The sequence below is a fragment of the Cotesia typhae genome, unplaced genomic scaffold, assembly GCF_013202065.1.
Source record: "Cotesia typhae breed Kobodo isofemale line unplaced genomic scaffold, CoteBio_Ctyphae contig_28, whole genome shotgun sequence".
NCBI classification, from domain to species: domain Eukaryota; kingdom Metazoa; phylum Arthropoda; class Insecta; order Hymenoptera; family Braconidae; genus Cotesia; species Cotesia typhae.
In genome coordinates this window covers 686392-713572 of record NW_027423736.1, presented here as the reverse complement: position 1 = coordinate 713572, position 27181 = coordinate 686392, and the positions used below count along the sequence as shown (strand labels likewise).

The 27181-nt window shown below is 35.8% G+C and overlaps 3 protein-coding genes across 3 annotated transcripts in view; 2 read left to right on the top strand and 1 right to left on the bottom strand.

The window, feature by feature from the left end:
• The window catches only part of Rgk3 (Rad, Gem/Kir family member 3), a 93955-nt gene that overhangs the window by 48053 nt on the left and 18721 nt on the right, over positions 1-27181 (bottom strand). Inside the window, exons 2-3 of the mRNA XM_074240620.1 lie at positions 6720-6998; positions 6113-6322 (exon numbers count right to left, since the gene is read on the bottom strand). Of these exons, the coding sequence (XP_074096721.1) occupies positions 6113-6322; positions 6720-6998 (489 nt within the window). The remainder of the gene's footprint in view (positions 1-6112; positions 6323-6719; positions 6999-27181) is intronic.
• Positions 11441-12614, top strand: LOC141525903 (uncharacterized). Its single transcript, XM_074240604.1, has 5 exons — positions 11441-11548; positions 11688-11930; positions 12025-12153; positions 12233-12454; positions 12537-12614. The coding sequence occupies exons 1-5, from the start codon at positions 11441-11443 to the stop codon at positions 12612-12614; spliced, it is 780 nt and encodes a 259-aa protein (XP_074096705.1).
• LOC141525947 (uncharacterized) lies at positions 12636-18588 on the top strand. Its single transcript, XM_074240652.1, has 8 exons — positions 12636-12665; positions 12828-13032; positions 13108-13483; positions 14224-14684; positions 14741-14892; positions 16217-16557; positions 16833-17107; positions 17216-18588. Exons 3-5 carry the CDS (start codon positions 13303-13305, stop codon positions 14870-14872), a joined length of 774 nt encoding a protein of 257 aa, XP_074096753.1. The 5' UTR covers positions 12636-12665; positions 12828-13032; positions 13108-13302; the 3' UTR covers positions 14873-14892; positions 16217-16557; positions 16833-17107; positions 17216-18588.

The window sequence follows — 27181 nt, the reverse complement described above, 5'->3', positions numbered from 1 at the left end:
TCGATCTTGTCTTCAAAGATACGCTGGCGCAGAAGATTTTGCGCTAAGGCGCACCTATTCAGGTTACCCTGTAATAAGCGCGTCATTTTTGTTCTTACGTGGCTGCGGCAAGTGTGGTGCGAAATGCCTTACACGCTCCGGAACCGGCTATATGACCTAAGCCATCCTGAGCGTCTTTGTCTGCCGTACAAAGGAAGCACTTTGGCTTTTCTACGCAGTTTGTAGATTTGTGTTTATCTCCGCCACATTTATAGCAGCATTTGTTTCTGTCAGGGCCCGTACAATTCTCTGTTCGGTGACCGAACCCTAGGCATTTAAAGCATCGGGTTACTTTCGCAACTGGGCGTATGCGGCCGTTAACCCAGCCAATCTTTATACGGGCCTTGTTGAGGGCTTTAGTCGCATTGGCTTCGTCGATCTCGCAGAAGGCTGCCCGATTACCTCGTGGTGTGGGTTTTGTCAAATTCACCCGTTTGATCTCTAGGCTGTCTTTGAATTCACGTTTAAGTACTTCGCGGACTTCGCTTTCGGTAGAGATTTCATCCAAGTCGAGGATCTCAATCGTTGTTATTGGTGTTAGCGTTTTGACCGTCCCGATGTTTGCAGTGACTGACCTTACTGCATCGGTGAAAGCCTTGCTGTCCTCTGTCTTTCGAGCCATTTCAAGGAGAACGCCTTCGTGCCTCGTCCTTTTAATAGACCTTATGTCTACTCCAGTCTCTGTCGGGCTAACCTTGGCCTTGATTTCCTTGAGGAGATCGGCGTACGTTCGCCCTTCAGCTGGTTGGACAAGCACAGCCTTTGTCCTTGTCTTTTTCCTTCTCGGTTTTTTGAGCCACCCTTACTTGGCTGGTTTTGGGCTTCAGTAGTTTTTGCCCCTGGCTCCTGTTCTCTTTCCTTCTTTTTCTTTTGCCGTGTCACCTCGATCCAGGCATTATCTCGGGCTGTCTTTTTCTGTGCTGGCTTGTCGATTGCAGAGGAAGGGCTGGGTGTGGACAGCAGCCCCTTCTTTTTGTTCTCTTTCTCTTGCTGTGGTTTCTCAGGAGTGACCAAAACCGCTTGTGGTTTTGTGGTCGTCTCCGGAGATGTTTGCGTGGTTGTCGCCGACATCTATGCTGGTTTGTTGGCCAACTTATATGCCGTGGCAATGGACGCTACTAATTTATTAAGTTCATGATGGAGATTTCTCTTGTCCTTTGTGAACTCAGTCAACTCTTCGATCTTGCTACCGAGCCTTTCCATTGGCGATTGTTGGCCGGTGATAGTCGGTAGAAAGTTGATCCTCCCTCGATACGTGTTAGTGTTGACGGGAGCAACAGGTCTTCCACTTCTTGGAGGAACGCCTGTTTGCTGTGCGTCTACTTCCATCTGTGCTGTTGCAGTACTCCCTGTAGCATTGCTAGCATTGCTAGACGGCAGAGCCATGGGGTCCACTCTGCTGTTCAAACGGTCGCTTGATAACGACGAGTTCAGGCCCGCTTGTACGCCTTCCCTCGCCGGTACTGAGGTATCCCCCCTCTGCACCGTAGACGATGTTTGAATGTTTTCTGACATTTCATATCATCTTTTTGCTAGGTTTTGGTCCACCCCGAGTATTTTATTTCCTCGGTACCCGCCGTATCTGGCGCGCAGGTATGACGAGTATTCCCCTATCCGCCACCTGAGGAGGCGCCCGATGCGGGACCCAGCAAGCCCGACACGGTGTGTGTGTGTGTGTGTGTTTTATAGAGAATCGAAAAAATCTTCCAAAGACACCGTTATCATTGAAAGATGATGGTCGGTAGTGAGGGATTCTTACCCATTAAAAAAAACTTCTCTCTCCTTCCCCGTAGATAGTACGGAGAGAACTGGATCGGAACCGCGTTAGCATTACTTCAATCCAGTCTATGTTGCGTCTCAAGGCGCTTACTCCTCGTTACTGGTCTCTTTCTGCGGTTGTTTTTAGAAGGCGCTGCGCGTAGGCTGCGACAGCTGACTAGTTATCTTCATTTCTTAGCATACAGGCTATGGAGCTCTCGGGGTAGAGTGTGGTGGCTATAATTTCTCCGGTGCTGCTTCTGTAGTTCTTCCACCCTACACACTCGAAGACAGTGAGTTCGGCGTCGTCGATTTCGTCCGGGCAGTATTTGCACATCAGCGTGCTGTGCAGCCCCATCTTAAAGAGGTAGGCGTTGAACTGTCCGTGTCCTCTCAATAGCTATGTGACGAAGAAGTCCGTGTTCCCGTGTTTCCGAGAAAACCAAATGGTGATGTTTGGGATCAGTCGCGCCGTCCATCTGCCTGTCTCGTCCGATGTCCATCTGTCCTGCCACTTTTGCTGCATTTCCGCCATTATCCTTGCTCTTGCGTCCTTCATGTTTTCGTCACTATTTTTAGCGTCATCGAGTTTTGCTCTTTCAAACGCTAGTAAGTCGATAGGCGCGGCTCACGCGATGACCATTACAGCCGCTTCTGAAACCGTGCGGTAAGCTCAGGCGACCCTGTGAGTGCCTTGCCGTTGTACTGCTGCCATTTTTTGCTGGAAGATCTTCTGTTTTAATATGTCCGCTCATATTTCTACTCCATAAAGCAGTACCGAATGGACTACTTCCAGAAGGACTCTTCTTTTTTTGGCTCTTGGTCCCATAGTATTGGCCATAATTCTTGCTAGGCTAGACACTGTCTTACTGGCTTTCCTGCATGTAGTGTCTAGGTGTTCGTGGAAAGATAGTTTCTCGTTTATCATTACCCCTAGATAGCGTAGCGCCCTTGTTGACATCAGTGTTGTTCCTCCCGTGTCCACAGCAAATGGTTTTGGGAACCATTTTTGACGTATCAGAACGACCATCTTGGTTTTGTGCTGGGCGAGTTTCAGGTGGTGTTTGTTAAGCCAAGTCTCGACGGCGTCAATGGTTTCCCTAACAAGTAGTTCGGCCTGTTCTATGCTGTCTACTATTATCGTGGCCGCCACGTCGTCTGCAAAGCCCGTTAGTTCTACTTGCTTTGGCAACGGAATTTCTAAGAGCTCGTCATAATCCGCGTTCCATAGATCGGGTCCCATTATTGGGCCTTGCGGTAATGGGACAATAATGGAGCAATGTCTAACATGCGGAGTTGTCTAAACGACGAAGGTGTTACGGGGGTTCCCTTACCTTTGTCTAAGAGAACCAATCTTTGCCGCTTCCAGACCGCGGGAAACGTGCCAGTTACCAAGCATGCATTGTAAGTTTTCAGGAGCATGCCTGGGAATTTCAGGGCTACAGTCCTGACCACCGACGTCGGGATGCCATCAAAGCCAGGTGACTGTCCTGTCTTGAGAGATTTAGCCACGTCTTGTAATTCCTCGATTGTAAAGGGTGTTGTTTCGCCGTATTTAACGTGGTGTTTCTTCTCCCGCGGCGGCTGTTTGGGGAAAAGCTCCGCTACAATACTGCTCATTAGGGCAGGTGACTTCGGTGCTTCTGGTGAAGCCTTTCCAAGTCATTTGGCGAAAATTTGGTAGGCTTTACCCCAGATGTCCTTGTCGAGATTGTCACAGATCTCTATCCACAACCATGCTTTACTTGCTTTAATGGCTCGGTTCAGCGTCTTTTTGGTCTGCTTGTACTTGTTTGAATGTATGTCTTGGCTTAGGGAGCGTTTCGCGGCTCTCGTTACACGGCGACGTAGCTGATAGCATCTTCGGCGAAGTTCTGCTTTGTCTGTTATCCACCAGTATGCCGGCCTGTGAAAACTCCTATTTTTCAGTCGCGGCGTAGAGGCATCACATACAGCAGCAATTTCCTTCATCACTTTGAGCACTGCCTTTTCCGTCTCATTACAGGTATCCGGAGTTGGGTTTTTCTGTAGGGTAGACTAGCTCTGTGTAAGTGACTCTCACAATGCCTCTGAATCAAGCCTTTTAGCGTTCTACTTCCGCTGTTGAAGACCTCGTTATGCTGCCGGAACAAGTGTCGTACCAACTCTAACTATCACATTCTGATGATCACTGTATTCTTCGGATACAATACAGTCTTCAATCATGTTGGCTATCCTTGTGGTTGCCAGCGAAATGTCTAGGATGAATTCCTTGTATCCCGGTCTTCTAAAGGTTGTGGTAGTTCTAGCGTTGAGCACTATGAAGTCAAATCTTGCAGAAAAATCTGCTACTTCGTTTCCTCTGGTATCAGAGAAGTCAGCTTCCTATTCAGCCAATTTGGCGTTGAAATCACCAGCTACGATGACATCGCCGTCGAGCTTGCCGATTGTGTCCTCTATGTTTGCTAACTTCCGGCGAAATACACTAATCCCTTCGTTGGGTGAAAGGTAGACACTCATCAAGTAGGTCGTGAGAGTCTCAATCTGGACGATGCCTGCTCCGCTTCCGTTGTTGTTGACAGTGACCTTTTTCGAGTTTTTTATCCAGATTGCTGCTTTGTCGAACTTATCTGCGAACCATGTTTTTCCTTCGATGTTTAGATATTGCTCGAAGATAAGACAGATTTCGATTTTATTTTCAAGGACGCGGTAGTGCAGCAGGCTTCGCACCAAACCGCACCTATTCAAGTTGTCTTGCAATATGCGTGTCATTTCTGCCTTTTTGTGGCTCCATCTATTGCTGTGCGGAATGCCTTGCAGGCTTCGGTGCCAGAAATATGGCATAAACCGTCTTGGGCATCTTCATCTAAAGTGCAAAGGAAGCATTTTGGCTTCTCCGTACAGTTTACGGCCTTGTGGTTTTCTCCGCCACATTTAAAGCAGCGGGTTACTTTCGTAATTGAAAGTATGCGGTAGTTAATCTATTCAATTTTTATGTGGGGTTTGTCAAGAGCTCTGATCGCGCTGGCCTCATCTATTTCGCAGAAGACTGCTCGTTGGCCTCGTGGAGTAACTTTTGTCAGCTGGGCGTATACGGTAGTTAACCTACCCGATCTTTATACGAGCCTTGTCAAGGGCCTTAATCGCGCTGGTCACGTCTATCTCGCAGAAAGCTGCTCGATTGCCTCGTGGTGTGGGTTTTGTCAGATTTACCCGTTTGATCTCCAGAATGTTAGCGAATTCCCGTTTAAGTGCTTGGTGGACGTCTCCCTCAGTAGAGATTTCATCTAGGTCGATGATCTCGATCGTTCTTATTGATAACAGCATCTTGACCGTACCAATGTTAGCAGTGGCTGACTTTACCTTGATTTTGATTTCTTTTAGAAGATCGGCATATGTTCGGCCTTCTACTGGTCTGACCAAGACAGCTTTAGTTCTTGTCTTCCTTCTCCTTGTTTTCTTAGAGCCGCCTTCACTTGGTTGTTTTTGAGATTAAGTCAAGGGAGCCACTGTTTCGTGTTTTTCCTTTTTCTTTTTTTGTTCCCGAGTCACTTTGATCCATGTGTCCTCTCGGGCAGTCTTCTTTGCTGGATCACCTCTTAACATCACCTCATAACATCAAAAAGCGACGCCGATCACTGCTGAGTCGATCAAAATCGGTCAATTTGTTCGAGAGATATCGTGAACAGAAGAAAACCAAAAATATTGTTTTTTCAGAATTACTCCGAAATTTCTACGTTCATCAATTCAAACTAGGGAATTATTTGTGAGGCTTGAAAAACTGCGTCGAATGCCGCCAACAACGTGGAAATCGGTTAATCTATTTAAAAATTATTGTGGTTTAAAAATTCAAAAAATAGTGTTCTATAAAACTTCTATCCCACTTTTGATCCTAAAGAGCTCAAAAACATAGAAAAACTATGTCGTTGAGCTCAGAAAGCTCAAAATAACACATGAATTATATTTTTGAGCTCAAAGAGCTGAAAAACGTCGTAAGTGCAATTTTATTCACCTTGGCATGGAATGAGCGGAAAGATGTAGGGATGGCCTTCAGAATCAACCGTTTTCCTAATTTTTTCTTAACACTTCTTAATTCTACATCAGGTCTGAAATGTTCAAATTATTTATTGATTGGTGTAAATTAAATAGAATTTTTTTTTTGCGTTAGGCGAGAAAACAGAAGGAATAGAAATTTTTAAAACAAATTCAAATTTTACCATTCTCAATTCTATTCAATTCTTTTTTAAATCGAGGAGTTAGGACTCTCCTCTTTCATTGGCAGAAAAAAACAACTAACAAATATGAATAGAATATTCAATAAACAAAAAAAATTTACCTCGTTGCTTGTCGTAAGCATTGATACATTCACTGGTCATAAATTGACTTATTAAAGCTGTTTTGCCAACTCCAGGACCTCCAAGCATGCCAATTGTGTATGAAACTACGTCTTTTGGCGGCTCACTACATCCTCCTTCTCGTTTTGAATGTGTTGATGAATGTGGTTTTGATGTTTTTCGTCGAAATGAATCACCTCTATTGATGACGCCTGTAAATTATTCAAAAAATGTTTCTAGAACCTAGCTATATGATCAGTAAATAAATAATTTTTACTTTCAGTTCAATAATTATGAATTCATAAAAATTTTGTTAGCCTAATTTGCCCAATAGACCTGTAAGTATTCTAAAAAAAATTAGGTTAAATATATTGCACGAAAATAGTATGCAAGTGTTGATTGTTTAAGAAAATAAGTCGTGAAAAGTAAAAACTTATTTATTAGTGTTCAAGCAGTAATTTGGATACTTTATGCAATCAAAGGATCGTTAATACCTGTGCTAGTGAAATTTTGGAACTCAAAAGAGTACAGAAAACACATAACATTTTTATTCTCTATGTATTTATTCATAATTTTTTTTAAGTAAATATGTAGTTAAGTATCAAGTACCTTTACTTGTGAGACTAAAGCTCCGCAATCGATAATTAGTCTCGTCTGAATTTTTGTCTTTCCCGGACTGTGAATCGTATCGATATTTTTCATTTGAAACTTCCAAAGTATTATTATGTTGATTATGAATATGGTGCATGCTTTGACCTCTCCGACTATCTCGTTTCCTTATTCCATGGGTTATATTTTCGTTAGTTAATTTCGGTTCACTAATGCAATGCGGTGATACAATGCCTCCTCCAACATGGCATGACTGATAACGATACTGATTAGTAGATGCTAAAAAAAAATTATATTTTAGAATAGCTATCTTCAAATCACTCGACATTGATCGCATTTCGATATCAAATTAATTTTTATAAGTTTATAAACTATGAAACGATATTCTTATGTAGTACACTGAAAAAAAAGTTCAAGTCCCATCGCAATACATTTAGGTATATAGCTTACACCCATGTTAAATGCGCTATCTGTATAAGCTATCCGAACAAAAACAGTTTCACTGTAAAAAAATTGCGCCAAGTCCACGTTCATAAAACTCATCTCAATGACGTTTGCACTTTACAAAAAAAAATAAGACTCAATATAATAATTGTCATTCTCTACAAAAAAAAGTGAAATACAAAAAAATACCAAGAAACTGTCATAATGTTAAAAAAATTGAAAGAAAATTTGTTGAAAATTTAAAAATTAAAAAAAAATTTTTTTATCGTACTTGGCGCGCGTCATTGAGTACCCCAAATTTTTTTCGGAAGAATTTCAACCCGAGAAAAAACGATTTTGCTCGAATTTATGTAATATGTATAGTTATACATATTCGGGCTGATCAGCTCTAATTACATAATATATGATTTCATACATTCTTATACTTATAAATTTACATTAGTCAAGCATACTCAACTCATTAAAAACACTGCTTACTCGATTAATTATCAGTTTCAGTGAAAAAATCCGTTTTTAAATTTTTTTTTTAATTTTTAGTGGACATAACTATCAATATGGTGGTGTGGTGAAATCATCTGAAATTATATAAAATTTTTGGATTCAATTTTTTTCAGCTTTGTCATTAAGCTTCAGTGAAGAAATTTGATATTGCTTAGTTTAATTGTAATTAACACATTTTGATTGGCAATCACACCGCATTTTCTCAATTTAGTCGGCCATATGTTTTCTTTTCTAGAGCACTCAATTGTATCTACTTTGAAGTAGTTTTCATAACCAAACACGAGAGGGCGTTTTAGTAAAATCATAAATGATGTCTGGAAGATTAAAAAATTTCAAATAACATATGTATGACATGTCGATTTTACCTAAATTTTGTAAAACTTATTATTAAATAATAATAGTTGATTAATTAAATTCATGCATTTTATAGGTTGACTTAATTATAAATTTTTAATCATTCAAAGGATGTTTATTTATCCTGAAAAAATTTGGGGTACTCAATGACGCGCGCCAAGTACGATAAAAAAATTTTTTTTTAATTTTTAAATTTTCAACAAATTTTCTTTCAATTTTTTTAACATTATGACAGTTTCTTGGTATTTTTTTGTATTTCACTTTTTTTTGTAGAGAATGACAATTATTATATTGAGTCTTATTTTTTTTTGTAAAGTGCAAACGTCATTGAGATGAGTTTTATGAACGTGGACTTGGCGCAATTTTTTTACAGTGAAACTGTTTTTGTTCGGATTTCACATCTTTTTGTAAAGAATGAAAATTTTTGAAACGAGTCTTATTTTTTTTTGTAAAGTGCTAATGTTATTGAGATGAGTTTTATGAACGTGGACTTGGCGCAATTTTTTACAGTGAAACTGTTTTTATTCGGATTTATTAATAACAACAATCATTTTAGTAATAATAATGATAATGATAAACATTATTATTGCTTTCATTTTTAACATCAATTTATTATTACCGATATTAATACTTTCAGTATTATAATTACTATTATTGTTATTTTTATTATGGTTACCAATATTATTTATTGTTATTATGATATTGTTGTTAGTAAATGACGCAATATATCAAACGCATAGTCATGTTTCGTATTATCAAGAGATTAAGATTATTTGAAACCCGCTCAATTGGATGACAGTGCCACCTACAGGCAATAACCATAAGATCACAGAATTTTCACACTTTTTAATGAGAATTCCCCAGACACTGAACATCTGGTTTATCCGAAGAAAGTATAACTCATACAATGTTTGTGTGTTTAAACTGGTTAACAAATAAAATTTAATTAAAAAAATATGTTTCAAACATAAACATGGAAGGTTGTATGATAATTTGTTCTATAAAATTTTTTGTTTCATAGGATACTTTTACATTTTTAATTTCAAACGTAAACTTTTCCCGCGCAATATTACAAATTCATAAATAAATGAATTTTTTCAGGCAAAGCTATAATCATATGAAAAGTCGTTCGTTCTTTGATTTTACAGCTCAAATTATGATAAAAAAATTAAAGTTTTCTTTTCTCATATTAGCTAGTGGTATTAAAAATTTAAACTGACTAATCCGCGAAAACGCCTCCGGTTTAAATCGATAACTTAAATTATCGATGAAAATTATACATTCCTTATATATACAAAGAGAATTTTGACATTTTCTTAATAAGAAAAATTTTAATTTAGATTTAATACTGCAATACACATTAATTCAATGAAAATAACAAACAATTATTTTAGTAATAATAATGATAATGATAAATATTATTATTGCTGTCATTTTTAACATCAATTTATTATTACCGATATTATTACTTTTAGTATTATAATTAGTATTATTGTTAAAAAGTGTTCCTATGCAGAGATATCTGAATAAAAAATTATAATAGGGACAAAATTTAAGCAGTTATATTCAACGCTGTCTGAACCGAAATAATTCTGATTCATAGAACTAAACAATTTTTTCATATTTTTTCAATTAATTAATATTAGGAAAAAAAGGTATGAACTACTGTTATAATAGAAATTTAAGAAAAAGAAAGAACGTAGAATTTAAAATAAAATTTGCAACCTCAGAAAAACGTCATGCTTACAGTAAACACAGTCGGTAGTCTGACGCTCCGTTTACAACGAAATTTTTGAACGGAACTTGGTGCCAGATTCTACCGAATCTGTGGATTATTTTTTTTTTATTTAGTATTATAATTTTAAAAATTTTTGTTTTGTTGTTTGTGCTCATTTACTTAAGTATTTTTTTTAACTTTAAAAGAAGTTAGTAGTAGTTATTTTATTTAATTTCTTGTTAAGTTTAAGATAAGTTAATATATTTTAAGCATTAAGATGTCATATATACATAGAAAAAGAAAATTTCTTGAACTAAGAAAATTGTAAGGAAGACCGAAGTTATTTTGGAGCAAGAAGGAATTTTCTTGGCTTAAAAAAATTAACTTCATTCAAGAAATTTTCAATCTTCCTTAAGATTTTTTGATTTAAGAAAATTTACGCTTGACTTAAGACTTTCTTTCTTTCGGTGTACCTCAAGTTTTCAATTTACTTCTTTTGTAAGAAAAATACGTAAGCACTTTTAGAATTCGCAGGCCATCTTACTGATTGCACAGTCTCATCATCTATTTGGATCCATGATAAATTATGTTTAATCATCGCAACATGATGATTTTCAGAATTACCATCTTTTGAAGAGTTAAATATAGCACTTACAACAGCATAGTTTGCATTACATAATGATATTTTTACTTTGGGTTCCGATTTTATAAACCCTTTTTTCCTATTTATTAATTTATTTTTTCCTTTGATGGACACATGTAATTTCACAACTAATATCTGTTGCAAGGAATTTAATGAAATTTTTGTTAGCGTTTCTTTGACTTCTTTACAATTTTCACAAAATTTGAAATTAGTAAACCAATATCCAAATGATGAATCAATTAATTCTTGTAGTTCAAATGTTTTTTTCTCATCATATATTGAAACATGTAATACATTTTCTAGTATACTGTAAGAATTAGAATAATTGCATGTTTTGCATCGATCATTAATTTCTAATTTAAATTGTACTAAATTTCTAATATCACAATTATCATCACAAATGTTAAGAAATACTGATACAGGATCGTTATTTGTCATAGAATAAGGCTGCTTTATTAATGACTCTTTATCACGTTAAACTTTTATTTCTCGTAGAGTAACTAATAAGCATTAATAAAATTCCATCAAGTATATTCTTTGGTTTAGATTGATAGACAAATTATCAATCATAATATTTATATTTTATAAAATCGTAAAATAAATTTCCATGGTTTTTATAATATTGGTGATGATTGTTACTATTTCTTTTATTTTCGATTTCGAACTTTCTAACTACAATTTGTGTTAGAGTAACATTGACGAGCCCTAGTGAGCATCGACGCAAGCTCATAACTTTTTTTTTTAACTGTAGTCTCCCATCTAGTGGAGAGTTACCATACATTCTCGAATTATTTAGTCTGTGGCACACGAAGGCTAGATAGAAGGAGGACGATCGGGATAGGGTTTCCAGCTGTTATAGCGTCCCCGTATCCGTGTAAAGATTTTAGTTTATATTTGGTCACCAGATAGCAGTGGTGTTGTGGAGATCCGCTTGAGGTTTCTAATGCGCATGACCACACATGACTATGTAGTATTGTTTTTTCATTAAAAGTGATAAATTAAAAAATTATTTAGTGTATATTATTTGTTTTTTTACGTTATAAAATTACATTTTGATTAAAAATGGTGAAAACTTGTTCAGTGCTTAGTTGTGAAAGTGGGAGAAAAAATGCGCGTAAAAAAAATAATGTTTGCAATCTGCGTCAGATTTCTTTATTCAAAATTCCAAAGGTAACCTTAAAATTTTTATTTCATAATTTATAACAAGTGTATTTATTTATTATTTAGATTAAAATAAATTTATTTATCATGTGTCACTCATAATATGATAAAGTATAGGGTTATGAAAACTTTCTTATATTTTTCAAAGGATCCTGAAAAATTAAGGAAATGGAGCTCAGGGTTAAATCAAGACTTAACTGCCAATAAGTTTATTTGTGAATTACATTTTTCAAATGATGATATTATTAAAAGAGATACCGTAGAATTATTTAATAGTGATATTTTTGTATCTGACCGAAAAAAGTATACATTAAAACCAAATGCAATTCCAACAATAATTAAAAATAATACGTCTTTAGAACGCAGTGATTTACCGTCGAATCCTAATAATGTAAGTACTATGACGGTTCTAAAATATCTATAATTTGCTCAATCGATGAAATATACGCCATAAGAATGAAATATATATTTTTTATCAATTCTAGAATGTTTCAACGCTTGAAAATTCACCTCCAAGGACTTCTAAAGATGAAACTCTTGTTGGTTCTCTAGATTTTCATGTAGAAGTGAGTCACCAAGATACTTCCGCCAGTACTCCTAATCTTAATTACGAGGTGAGTAATTGCGTCTTTGAGATGAATTTACTGTCACTACTTCACTGTTTTTTAATTATTTTATTGTATTGTTGTGTAGCTTCCACCCGATTCTCTAAGTGAAAATTTAAGTACAGAAGACACTTTAATAAAATTAACTATTATGGAATTAATCGAAATTTTAAGAACTAAAATGTTACCTGAAAAATGGAGCTGGGCCAGTGACGTAAAGGATTGTCATAAAGTTTATTTATTTTATGCAGATCCTAAATCTCTTTCGTTAAAATTTCACGTTAAAATTGATGAGGAGTTTAATATTACGGTAAATTATTTTAGCCCTTAGTAATTATTTTTCGGTATAATTGAATTTACATTCTAAAATAAAAATTTTTTTAAATAATTAGTTAACAAACATAAAAACCAATAAATCAACTGGGATATCATTTGATCTGTTGATAGTTGAAGATTTTGGGACTTATTGAAACAGTTATAAAGCAGTGTTTTTGTGATGGTACAGGATTTGATTCTGAAAGGTAATAATTTTAACTAACTTTTTTATGATGAAGGATTATGAAACTATTCAAAATAAAACTCTTAAAAATTATCACTAATATTTTGCGCTACTAAATTTTTAATATTGATTCACTTACGAATGAAACATAAATCGGTGAATAATAACGGTTTTTTTTTTATAGATGTTCTTTAAGCTGTGTAAATATATTAACTGATGAGAAGCATCAACACTATCAAGGTATTATTCGATGCCAGTCTTGTCGTGTTTTGAGACGCCAACTACAAAATCGTCAAAATAAATCTACTAAGGACTTGAAATTGCAATGTAATAATTTGAAACAGCAATTGAAATTGCAGAAGCGAAAATCCGCACGCCTGCAGCGAAAGGTTGTATTTGTACAAAATTATTGATCGTAGTATTTTAATAATGTTTCTATTTTTTTCATTGCTTCTTATGTAAAGAACATAGAGTTATCTCAATTGATAGATGAGCAAAAGTTGAAATGCGCTGCTGTTGAAACTGAAGTAATTGAAAAAGCGATAGCTGATTTACCTGAAGTTCAACAAAAAGCAGTACGAGCTTGTTTTGATTGTGATAAATTAAAAAACTCCAAGCTAAGAAGATATGATGTCGAATGGGTGTATGAATGTCTACTAATGCGAATCAAAAACTCCGCGTTGTATGATGGTCTGAGAGAAAGACAAATTTTACCGCTTCCATGTAAGGATACATTGAATTCTTACATTCAAAAATTAGATAGCGCGTTTGGTTTCCCGAAAGCTATTTTTGAGACACTTGCGTACAGAACTTCACGTATGGAAACTTATTCTAAAAGGGGTATCATTGTCCAAATTTTGATCACGCTTCTGCAGTAAAATTAACATTTTATAATTGGCAAAAAGTTTTTTGAGCATCATAAAGAATCTCTAAGTTTCAATTGGTCAAACTAGAAACTTCGGAGTAACTCCGAAAAATAACTTTTTTCGGTTTTCTTTCGTCAACGATAACTCACGAACGAATCAACCGATTTTGACTGGAGTGGCGGCAATCGACGTGGTTTTCTAATGTTAAGAGCTGATTAGTTTTTGAAATTGATCGGTAAAGCCGTTTAAAAGTCATTCAAAAAAACCACTTTCGAAAGATTGAATTTATCGAAAAATAAGAAACCTTTAAAAATATTAGTTGTTTGTTCGGCAAAGTTGGTTCAATCAAGAGAAATGAAAATCCAAACTTTCTGGAATTTTTTTTTCCGTATGAATTAAACGAAAAATCGAAAAATTCAGTTCGCGACCTATAAATATTGATATTAAGAGCTCAAATTTTAACTGAATTTTAAAATTGTGGTATCTTCTAACGAAATTTCAAAAACTTTTGAAAAAAAAATTAGTTGATTTTTTTGCACACCCTAATCTTTAGAGAACCAACAGTTTCGTAATTGGCTTTAAGTTTATGCTTATTTATTTATTTTTTTATCTTGGAATTTCTCAAGTAGTTTGTCTCTACTAGCTTTTTTATGCTAAATAATTTTTTTCATTTATTGTTATTATTTTAATATTGTTATTACGTTTTTTCATTAGGTACACTTCTTATTGATGAAGTAGCCTTGAGTGAAGGGGTGAAATTAAATTCGCGAACGATGAAATTTGATGGTTTTGTCGACTTAGGAGATCATACACCACAAAAGTACTTAAATACAAGAGCTGACCATGCTCTTGTATTCATGTTTCAGCCGTTTCAAGGCGACTGGGTACAAGTCGTTGGAAGCTTTTTAAGTAAGAATTCTGTTACCAGTGATATTTTACATAAGCTAATAACAGAATGCATACTGCTGCTTGAAAAAGCTGGTCTTCAAGTTGACTGTGTGACTACTGATGCTGCACAATGGAATAGAGGTGCCTGGAAAATATTTGGAATAGAAGACCAAAAATTCAGTTGTGAGCATCCTTACGATGCTAATAGAAGGTTATGGTTTGCATCCGACTTCTGCCATTTGTTAAAAAATTTTAGAAATGGAATAATTAAACTTCCGTGTTTTTGGGTAATTCAAAAATTTTAAAATGATATAGATATGTACTAATATAAAATACTTTTCAGACTCCTGATGGTATTGTTAAAATGCTGCATTGGGAAGTACTCCTGAAGCTTGAAGCGTATGGAAAAATGAATATGAAAATAGGTTTCAAATTATCTCCAAGTCATTTGAAACCGGAGGGATTTCAAAAATGAATGTGTTACTTGCAACGCAGGTATTTTGGAAATTATTATGTTGAACTAGGTAAATGCACCAATTATTGACCGATTAAGGTTTTTTTTTTTTTCTATACTAAGATATAAAAAACTATTAACTTATTAAGGTAGTACTCCCTATACTAAATCACGTTGGAGAAAGAGAGACAGTGATAAATTTTGAATGTTTTTTATTAATAAATATTTTGACATTCTTGGAAATCATACTGATTGTTATTAAATATGTTGTAGATGTTATTTTCTCTCGTTGTCTTAATTTTTATAAGAATCTGAACGTCCAGTTTTGTGAAATAAAATAAAGTCTTTGATTTTCCATAAGGATCAATGGTAAAGGCAAAAATATATAAATATTTAATATCTTTTTTTCAGGACTTTCTAGGCTTCCAAAAATTTTACTGCTTAATTATAATATTACTAATAATAATATAGAATTAATAATAATTGGCTACCCCTCTTTATATCTCAGAAATAACATGCTCGAAAATAGGCCAACACAAACGCCCGTAATCGTGTTGCGCCCTTTTAACATGTTTTGTGGGTGTGTTTATGCTAAAAAAAGGCCAAAACACACGAGATATTATTGTCTGAGATATGATTGCCGAGATGTATTTACCAAGAATTAACAAAATTGTATTAATTCCTTTTGATGACGATAATTCTTCTGATTCACTTGAAATTTTTCTATTCTTCTTTTTTTCAATTAAAGCTTAAGCTTATTTATTTAAAAATATATTTTTTACTAGCTTGCAACTTTTTTTTTCTTTAATTGTTTAGCAATTTTTTCTTCTAACAATTCGTTCCTCGATATAACCGTTCACTAAAAAAATTAGAACAAAATAAAATTTAATAATCAAAAAGATTTTAAGTATTATATTAATTATAAATATACATTTTATAGTCATTTATTAGATTGTGATAAAATCAGAGGGTCTAATAAATGACCGAATAAATTTTTACTGGTTTATGGGCTTCTGACCGATTCTGACGGATTGAATAGTTGACCGGTCTTAAAATAATATTTAAACTGATAATTTTACTGTATTTTTCCGTAAAAGTTGGAATCTGATCTTTAATTAACATAATAAAACTAAAATATTTTATATTATGTCAGTTAATATCACTAAATTAATAATGAAATGCACTTACTCTCCAATTGTACGCCAGTTATTTTTTACCGGTTTATGGCGGGTCGACTAATTGGTGACCGCTCAACAACTGGTGCATTTACTTTATGTCAACCTTGAAATTTGGAATATATTTTTTTCCTTATTATAAAAATATTGTTAAGGATGAAAAGTATTCTTTTCATTTTATGGTTTTTAGTTATTTTCGCGTCAGTTAAGAGTAGCAATGTCGATTTACAAAAATGATAATTATGAACTCCACGATTGTGAACCAACTATTGCTTTCATGGCGAAAGTGGATAATTTAATAAAAGCAATGAGCTCTCGAACACCTGAAAATGGTTTACGGCAAAATGCTGATTGTCCGATGAAAAAGGTATTTAAACTAATACTTAATAAATTTTTAGTAATTTCATAATTCCAGTCTTTTGACATCAGCATACTAAGGCTGGATCAAAATAAAAATTACTTCCCGATTTTTGAAAATTTTCGATTTTCTTAGCGGAAAGTTAAAAATCACTAAACTGCAAAAAATTAAGAGTAAGTAATAATAAAAATTAATGTGTTAAAATTAATTCCTTTAATGTTAATACATATTATCATATCTTCTATCTCACGTATCATATAAACATATGTTAATGTATAAAAACACAATTTATATCTAGGTTTTGGTATCCCATTCACATTTTTAGATATCAAGTACTACTACACATTTATAATTCACACAATAAAATTTATATCTTCCTCTTCTTCAATGCAATGTCTGCAAAAAAATTTTACATTATTTATTTATATTTCATTAATTTATTTTATAGGCCATTATTGATTTCGACCAGTATCTTCGTGATTGGGAAAAGAAAGCTAATGAAGAGAAACTTAAAAAGAAACGTAACAAGAAAAAGTCTAACGTGGAGAATACTGATGATTTCGTAGAAGAATTTGATTTTCCTATCACAACTAGTACGTTAACTGGCTTTAAAATTACGTTAGGAACCACTCTAGAATTATCAAAGTTCTTGTATGATAAGTGTAATTTTAATTATCTCATGACATCACGTTTAAACGTGATTTAAATCAAGATGCTTTGGAGGTGAGATTAACAATTTAATCATGATCTTCTTTCTTTTCAATTAATATATATGCGATGTATAATTATTTTTATCACATAGCTTTTTTACATATTTTTTTTACATTGTAGAAATTCTTTGGTATCATGAGGTCAGCTTGCGGATGTAATGACCACCCGGACCCAATTCTTTTTGGTCAAGTCTTCAGACTTCTCTGTAGTTATTCTCTAGCTACACCCCCAAGAGGCTCTAACGTAACTGGTGGTGAATTACTATCCTCATTAATGCAAACAAAAGAATCATTAGCTGCATCTAACTCTAATAAACAAATTTGGCTCCAAAAATTGATTCAATTGTCGAAAATGGTATTGCCACTGTACATCGAAGTTCCAACTACGAAAAATCTGATACTGGATATTTACCTTTCGAGCACTGGGTCGATGATTCAACTAGCGATAGTGATGACAGTATTAAAACTTCAGACAAGTGTTATATTGAACCGAAAACCGTAAACTCTTCAAATAATAATAATAATCATAATAATAATAATAATAATAATAATAATAATAATAATAATAATAATTGTGATCTTAATAATAATTGTGATCTTAATAATAGTAGTGATTATAATAGTGATAATGCTGATGATCATAATAAAGGGGCCGATATTATTAATAATACAAACACTGCTAGATATATAAATAACACAAATGATGATGCCGATGATATTGATGATGAAGATGGTAATAATAATAATAATTATTATTATTATTATAATAATGAAAGTAGCAATAATTATAATTGTAACCATAACGAGAGTGTTGATGATGATGTAATTTTTGATCACGATTACGATATTACCAATACTAGTAATTATGTCGTCGCATATATCGCTGGATTCATGGCAAGAAAAGTAAGTCGTTTCACTAAGTGTTTAGATTGTACGGAAATGTTAACTTCTACAAATCCAACCGATCGTGATAGAATGATAGAAGAAATGAGTGATGGAAACTTAATTTTTCCGAGTGAAACTTTATTTTTGTTAATTAGACAATTAGAAAATCAAGTATTAACAGTAGTAGGCACCAAAAACTTTACTGCTAATACTATGTTTCAAATTTTACAAAAATTTCGACCATAAACGATTTACCTGTTGTTGGGTGCGAAAAACATTGTAAACAGTTTATGATTAAAATAATTAATAATTTCATCGTTATGAGAGGACATTTTTTAACAGATTTCTTTAATAGAAACATAAATAATCGTCAAATAATGACCAAACGAATGCGTAAATGTGCCAAAAAGTAAAATTCTACTTCATTTTTTGTTTTATAGATTTTAACTCTTAAAAAGCATTTATTTATTTATTTTATACTTAATATTGAAAAACAAAGTAATTATAATAATTTTTAATTCAAATATCTGTGATTGAGGTTTTCATCGATATATTGTATTTTATATTTAACACTGAATTTTTTTATAATAAATATCTAATAATAAATGATGTTTTTTAGAATTTTCTTTAGAAAATTATCATCACAATAATTATTATTATAAATTGCGCTTATAAATTTTAACAATTTACTTGTGTAGTTTTGTAGAGTATTATTTTTTAACACGTTTTTTTAAATTTACTTTTTAAAAAAAAGTTTCATGATTTTCGAGTTCAATTTTATGCTAACATCATGAAAAATTAATAAAATTATTTTATCCATCAATTAAGATTTATTACATTCATTTAACCAATAAATTTCTTCATTTTATAAAATAATTAAATTATTTTTCAGAAATAATTTCGCTCCATTAGGTTTTTTTACAGTTTAAATCTGTGAGTACCTTTGCAACAACAGCGCACTCTGCCGTCTGTATCTGCTTTCTGTACCCCGACTTTAACATTACGATCGTCCTCCTTCTATCTAGCCTTCGTGCTGTGGCATGTCACTTTCTCCATAAGAAAAAAGTCAAAATCTAAAAATCTGGGTCGCTATAGTTTGTGCTAGAGAATTTAATTAATTTTAAATAGAATTTATTATTTTCAATGACCATTATCAATTAATATTGATAATATAACATATAATGTATAATTATAGAGTAATATTGGAGAAAAAAAAGTTCTATAGAATTAATAAAATTTTACAACCTAAAAATATCGTTCTGCTTACGGTAAACACATTCGGTAGTCTGGCGCTCCGTTTACAACGGAATTTTTGAACGGAACTTGGCGCCAGATTCTACCGAATCTGTAGATGTACGGCCCTGGTTTAACCAATGTAGCGGCTGTCGAGTAAATGATTTGACTGTAATGTCATCAGCGGAATCCGTAAGATGACGCTGCAATTAGGAGGCGCGAATTTAAATTGTCCGATAAAATATAAAACTATATTTGTTAATAATAAATAAGACATCCGGTTAAATCGAACGTCCAAAAAGAAATCTTTATGGCTCATAAATTTTAGGTAACACTCTTTTGGAGTAAGCAATAAATAAATAAATCCTTGTAAACCTCTTCAAAATAAAAAATTATACACTCGAATATGACCCACACGTGTCGCCTAACAATTAGACCTTTGTAGAAACACATAAAAGGAAAACACATGTTGAACCTTTCAAGGATTCCCTTAACCATTTAGATATCCTACAATGATATTTCCCAAAAACAATAAAATATAAATACAAAATAAGAAAACTTTAAATTAATAAATTCAAATAACAATGGCACGGTTGTTACATGAATAATTAAGGAAATATTAAAATAACTTTTAAATATTCATCGTAAATTGGAAATTGTATTTCTATAATAAGTAATATATAGTTTTATAATAGATTCATTTTTATATATATATATGTATCGACATGGGTTTTCTCTGTGGTTTCCCCGTGTCACTGTTCCAAGAGCCTGAGAGATAGGGGTGAGGAGCAGGGCAAATGCGATACACCATGCACAAGTCGGACCACAGCCGCAACAATAGAAATTAATTAACGAATAATTATGTTATTATAATGATATCACTGTTGATAAGTAGATGATAGTATTAAAATAATAATAATAATAATAATAATAATAATAATAATAATAATAATAATAATAATAATAATAATAATAATCCTTGAGCCCTCTGCTGTTTTGCATTTCACTGCTGCCTATATCTGTTGTTCTCCGTAAAACTCATGGGTACTCTGTGGGGCCTCCGGGTGATCGAAACTATTCGATTACCCATCTGCTTTACATGGATGATCTGAAGTTGTATAGCGCTGATAAAGGTCATCTACAAGCGGCCCTCAACATCGTAGCAGAGTACACACGAGATGTCGGAATGTCTTTTGGGTTGGACAAGTGTGCGGTCGTACATCTGGCGAGGGGTAAGTGCTCTGATACTGGTGATGATGTCGAATTAGTGGATGGGAGCGTCTTAAGCCAATTAGACGCCGGGGAGTTGTATAGATATCTAGGAATGGAAGAGCACCGCATGCATGCGGTCTCTGAAGTCCGAACAACTCTCCAGAGCGAGTATGTTAGGAGACTCCGGAAAATTTGGTCCTCCGAACTTTCCGGCAAAAACAAAGTCTCAGCTACTAACATGCTCGCTGTCCCAGTCTTACTATACTCTTTCGGTGTCCTGAAATGGACCCGAAAGGATTTACGAGATCTCGACATCAAAACCCGTAAGATCATTAATATGAATCGGAGCATGCACCCCAATTCATCAGTCGCCAGATTATACCTCTCCCGGTCCATCGGTGGGAGAGGTTTGCAGAGTTTGGAGCGGCTTCACGACCGTTTGGTCCTGGGTTTAACTCACGAAGTTGTCAATTTCACTGCAGACGAGGATGACTTTCTTATGCAAATTGTACATAAACATGAAAATGCGCATAAGGGGTCATTCTTGTACAAGGCAGCAATATATGCGGCAAGAACCCTTGGTCTTGGAGAAATAAACGCTCTTATGGAACTCCGAAAGGAGGAATTTAAGAGCGTCATCAGGAACGCCGAGGAAAAACTACTCCTTGGCGAACTGATGGACAAGTCCATGCACAGCGTGTTCTTTAAACACGTGCGTGATCATGGCTTGTCCATCCAGCTGACGTTTTCCTTCTTAAAGTCAGCGGGCCTGATGTCCGAGACTGAAGGGTTCATATTTGCCTGCCAAGATGGTGTCATTAACACAGAGTACCGTAGCAAGGTGCTCCAGGTGCAGCTTCCGGACACGTCCTGTAGGAGGTGTAGACAACATCCGGAGACGCTTATGCACCTTTTGTCGGCATGTCCAGTGCTGGCGAGAGGTGCATATATCCAGCGTCACAATGCTGCCCTGAGAGTACTGTACTACTATCTTCGTCATTGCTACGGTATTGACGTGACACCAGTGCTGCCTTATTTGCCAGGAGATATTCCCCAGGTTGTTGAGAATGACAGTTGCAAAATTTATTGGAACATGCCATTTGCAACAACCCGGCGGATAGATCACAACAAACCTGATATTGTGCTCTTCGACAAGGCCACTCGTGACATTTATGTCATTGAGTTCTCGGCCCCGGCTGAATACAACATCTCAGCCAAAGAAGAGCACAAAAGACAAATATATCAGGATCTCCTGTTTGAAATTGGCAAACTTTACCCAGGTTACCGTGTCAAGCTTGTCGTCCTGATTGTTGGCGTCCTAGGAGGGATGAAACAGTCTTTTGTATCCTCACTTGCCAAAGTTCCAGCTTGCTCATCAAAAGCTGAGTTCTTGGCAGTTAGGATGCAGAAGGCTGTTTTACTTGGTTCTCTCCGTCTCTTAAGGGAAATGACTTTGGCCTGCTGTGATCACTAACCGCCTTGTTGTGCGGAGTGGTCCAGCAGTAACGGATGGAGCTCAGGCTGGGCCCTCGGAGAATCGGACTCCGGGGATAACCCCCCTGAGCATTTAATAACAAAATAATAATAATAATAATAATAATAATAATAAAAATAATAATAATAATAATAATAACCCCCCTGAGCATTTAATAACAAAATAATAATAATAATAAGCGATGCTTGCTACGTGGCCTCCAAGCGGCGCATCGCGGGAAACGCAGACCATAACATCAGGTCTGTAGGCGAACGACGTAGCCCGTGCAGTGGGCCAACTACCCACTGCATGGAAATAACTGAGTTACCACAAGATACCAACTCAGAAGTGCTCCCCACAACCGGTCCTGTTCGGATGAGGACCATTCATCAGGTGGGAGGAGCACGCCGGACCCGATGAATGATGACGACCCTGGCGCCTTAAGGACTTACTTTAAGTGGACGGAGGAACTGAGAGTCGATCTCTTGGTGTGCTACCAACGTAGCGAGCTGGGGGAGCGGCTATATGGCCCGGATGCACACTCTTTGGAGTGATATGCATCCGGAGCTAGCGCATTTTACGCCCAAACACCTGCGTAATTATGCCGCTCATCTTCGGCGAAATAGAAGATCGCTTGTGCCGGACAGAAGGCAGTCTAATAGACTTTCCTTTCCGGCGCAACTACACCAGGAGCGACGCCGTTCCTCCTTGGACAACAACAATCCCTTTGTAGGACGGCAAGTAAGTATATCTAAAAAGATAACTTACTCCCAACAACAGCTTGACGCGGTAAACGAAGATCTCCGTGCAAACATCCTGGAGGATTCCACCCTGCTCACTGTGAGCCAGGTTGTGTATGGTGCAGCAGTTTCGGCTTTTCCGAGAGAGAGACAATGTCTCTCGATCGAGGCAAGGTTGAAACAGCGCATCTCACAACTTGGCTTGAAAATTGACATGTCCCGGAATCAGGTCTCCCGAATTCAGTGTGTGATTGAGTACGACACAACTCAAACACCATACACGCCCCGAATTCGGCGCATTGCTGCTGAACTTCGGTGGCGTCATCACACACTGAACAAGAGTACTCTTCATGTCATCAAGGAAGTGTCTCTTAATAAATTGCGGGCTCTAGTGGCTGCTAAAAAGTCATTAGAGAAAAGGCTGAAGCGGTTGGTCGACAACTCGTTGTTTCGATCCAGCCCTTCACGGTTTCTGACACCAAAGACCGATGTTACCGGGAATTATCCAACACCTGAGCGGGTGGAAGCTTTTGGACTGAGTTGTATGGAGATCAACCAAACGTGAGCGCCAACACTCCAGCTCTGCACGACTTCAAAGTATTCTGTCGGGAACACGGTCGACAGAATGCTGATGAAGAGAGCCCTGCAGTCAGTGTGGATGAAGTTCGTTCAGCTCTAAATGGCAGCAAAAATTGGGCTGCCCCGGGACCAGACGGCATTAATGTCTTTTGGTGGAAGAAGTTTACTTCTACCCACCTCCATCTGGCCCGCATATTTACATCATACATTAGAGCTGACGATCCGATTCCGGACTGGCTTGTAGAAGGGCGAACCGTACTGATACCTAAAAAGGTGACTTGTCTGACCCTAAGAATTTCAGGCCTATCACCTGCTTGAATGCGGTTTATAAAATTTTTACAAAAATTTTAAATAACCGTATCTTGCAGCAGATAGAGCCTGTATGGCAACAGATATATGAACAACGTGGCAGTAAAGAGGCCTGTCAGGTTGCAAGGAGAACCTGATAGTGGATCGATGCGTCATACAAGATGCGATCTACTATCAACGCAACCTGTCAATGGCTTGGATTGACTATCGCAAGGCATTTGACTCAACTCCACATGAGTTGATTTTATATCTACTCAAATGCCTGGGAGTCAATCCCGAAATAGTGGAATGCATTCGGCGTACAATGCAGCTCTGGCGAACGCGATTTCACATTGGAAGTGGAAACGCATTGCACGTAACCGGAGTTGTAGAGTACAAACGAGGGGTCTTCCAAGGCGATTCCTTGAGCCCTCTGCTGTTTTGCATTTCACTGCTGCCTATATCTGTTGCTCTCCGTAAAACTCATGGGTACTCTGTGGGGCCTCCGGGTGATCGAAACTATCCAATTACCCATCTGCTTTACATGGATGATCTGAAGCTGTATAGCGCTGATAAAGATCATCTACAAGCGGCCCTCAACATCGTAGCAGAGTACACACGAGATGTCGGAATGTCTTTTGGGTTGGACAAGTGTGCGGTCGTACATCTGGTGAGGGGTAAGTGCTCTGATACTGGTGATGATGTCGAATTAGTGGATGGGAGCGTCTTAAGCCAATTAGAGGCCGGGGAGTTGTATAGATATCTAGGAATGGAAGAGCACCGCATGCATGCGGTCTCTGAAGTCCGAACAACTCTCCGGAGCGAGTATGTTAGGAGACTCCGGAAAATTTGGTCCTCCGAACTTTCCGGCAAAAACAAAGTCTCAGCTACTAACATGCTCGCTGTCCCAGTCTTACTATACTCTTTCGGTGTCCTGAAATGGACCCGAAAGGATTTACGAGATCTCGACATCAAAACCCGTAAGATCATTAATATGAATCGGAGCATGCACCCCAATTCATCAGTCGCCAGATTATACCTCTCCCGGTCCATCGGTGGGAGAGGTTTGCAGAGTTTGGAGCGGCTTCACGACCGTTTGGTCCTGGGTTTAACTCACGAAGTTGTCAATTTCACTGCAGACGAGGATGACTTTCTTATGCAAATTGTACATAAACATGAAAATGCGCATAAGGGGTCATTCTTGTATAAGGCAGCAATATATGCGGCAAGAACCCTTGGTCTTGGAGAAATAAACGCTCTTATGGAACTCCGAAAGGAGGAATTTAAGAGCGTCATCAGGAACGCCGAGGAAAAACTACTCCTTGGCGAACTGATGGACAAGTCCATGCACAGCGTGTTCTTTAAACACGTGCGTGATCATGGCTTGTCCATCCAGCTGACGTTTTCCTTCTTAAAGTCAGCGGGCCTGATGTCCGAGACTGAAGGGTTCATATTTGCCTGCCAAGATGGTGTCATTAACACTCTTGAGTACCGTAGCAAGGTGCTCCAGGTGCAGCTTCCGGACACGTCCTGTAGGAGGTGTAGACAACATCCGGAGACGCTTATGCACCTTTTGTCGGCATGTCCAGTGCTGGCGAGAGGTGCATATATCCAGCGTCACAATGCTGCCCTGAGAGTACTGTACTACTATCTTCGTCATTGCTACGGTATTGACGTGACACCAGTGCTGCCTTATTTGCCAGGAGATATTCCCCAGGTTGTTGAGAATGACAGTTGCAAAATTTATTGGAACATGCCATTTGCAACAACCCGGCGGATAGATCACAACAAACCTGATATTGTGCTCTTCGACAAGGCCACTCATGACATTTATGTCATTGAGTTCTCGGCCCCGGCTGAATACAACATCTCAGCCAAAGAAGAGCACAAAAGACAAATATATCAGGATCTCCTGTTTGAAATTGGTAAACTTTACCCAGGTTACCGTGTCAAGCTTGTCGTCCTGATTGTTGGCGTCCTAGGAGGGATGAAGCAGTCTTTTGTATCCTCACTTGCCAAAGTTCCAGCTTGCTCATCAAAAGCTGAGTTCTTGGCAGTTAGGATGCAGAAGGCTGTTTTACTTGGTTCTCTCCGTCTCTTAAGGGAAATGACTTTGGCCTGCTGTGATCACTAACCGCCTTGTTGTGCGGAGTGGTCCAGCAGAAACGGACGGAGCTCAGGCTGGGCCCTCGGAGAATCGGACTCCGGGGATAACCCCCCTGAGCATTTAATAACAAAATAATAATAATAATAATAATAATAATAATAATAATACTAATAATAATAATAATAATAATGGTAATAATTACAATAATGATAATAATAATAATAATAATAATATAAGAAATAATAATAAGTTAGTATAATAGTATTATAATGTTAACAATAATAGTAAATACAAAATACAATTATACGAATAATTGTAGTAACAATAATAATAATTAGTGTTGATATTAACGATATTTAAAGTAGATATGATGATAGTAATCTTAGTTAATTAATAAAATGGAAACCTAAAGTATAAGAAACTTGGTGTAATAAGACAACCCCTACCCTAATATATGTATGTGTGTATATATGTATATGTATGTATATGTATATATATATATATATATATATATATATATATATATATATATATATATATATATATATATATGTATATGTATGTATGTATATGTATGTATATATATATTTTCAGTTTCTTATATTGTGGATATACATGTAAAAAGCAATAAATATAAGTGTATTTCGAGATAAGTTTAGTTGTATGTATTAGTGTAAGCGTCAAGCGAAGTACGAATTGTAATAGTTGAGTATATATGTGTGAGGTATGGAGGGGAGACGTGAGGTCGGAGGTTTCGAGCCGACATTTTTTGTAACTCACTTCTCCTTGAGAGCTCAGAACTGTATAATCTACTCTCTGTAATTCTCTTCATAAGCTTATATTTAAATGTCTAGTCAATAAATGAAATAAGTATATTTTACACGGTTCAATAATCAAATAACGAGTCGTTCAATATAATTAATTTCAATTCAAATTTCCTTTCCCGCACTGGAACTGAGTATTTTAATACTCCCGGGCGAAAAAAACAACGGTAGGTAACGCTAGTATCAATAAAATATTTTGCAACTAGATGGAGGCATAACATGACAACGTAGGTAGTGACATCTGAAAGCGACTAAAAATAACACACTGATTTTTAAGTGTAGTCCAAAAATATGAAACATTGGGAATTAGGTTTCTAGTTAAGAAGTGTTTCTATGCAGATATTTTTGAATAAAAAAATTAAATTTAAACAGTTATATTCAACGTTGTCTGAACCGAAATAATTCTGATTTATAAAATAAAATCATTTTTTCATAACAAAATTTTTCCCTAGCACTTTTGCTATTAAAAAATGAAAAGTTGAATTTAAGTTTTTAAATTTTATATTTTTGTAATAAAAAGATAATTTCTTATTTTTGATTTTTATTTCTGTGATAAGAAGAATACTTACCATCCACAATAAAATATAAACTTATTTCACGAAATGATATCAGTATGAAATGAAGAATAGTTTATATTGATGAACTAAATTGTCAATTGAAAGCTTTTAATTTCAGATAAATTTTAAAAAAATTTTTTTAATTTTCAGTAATTTAGATTTTTAACATTTTCAGTAATTTAGGTAAT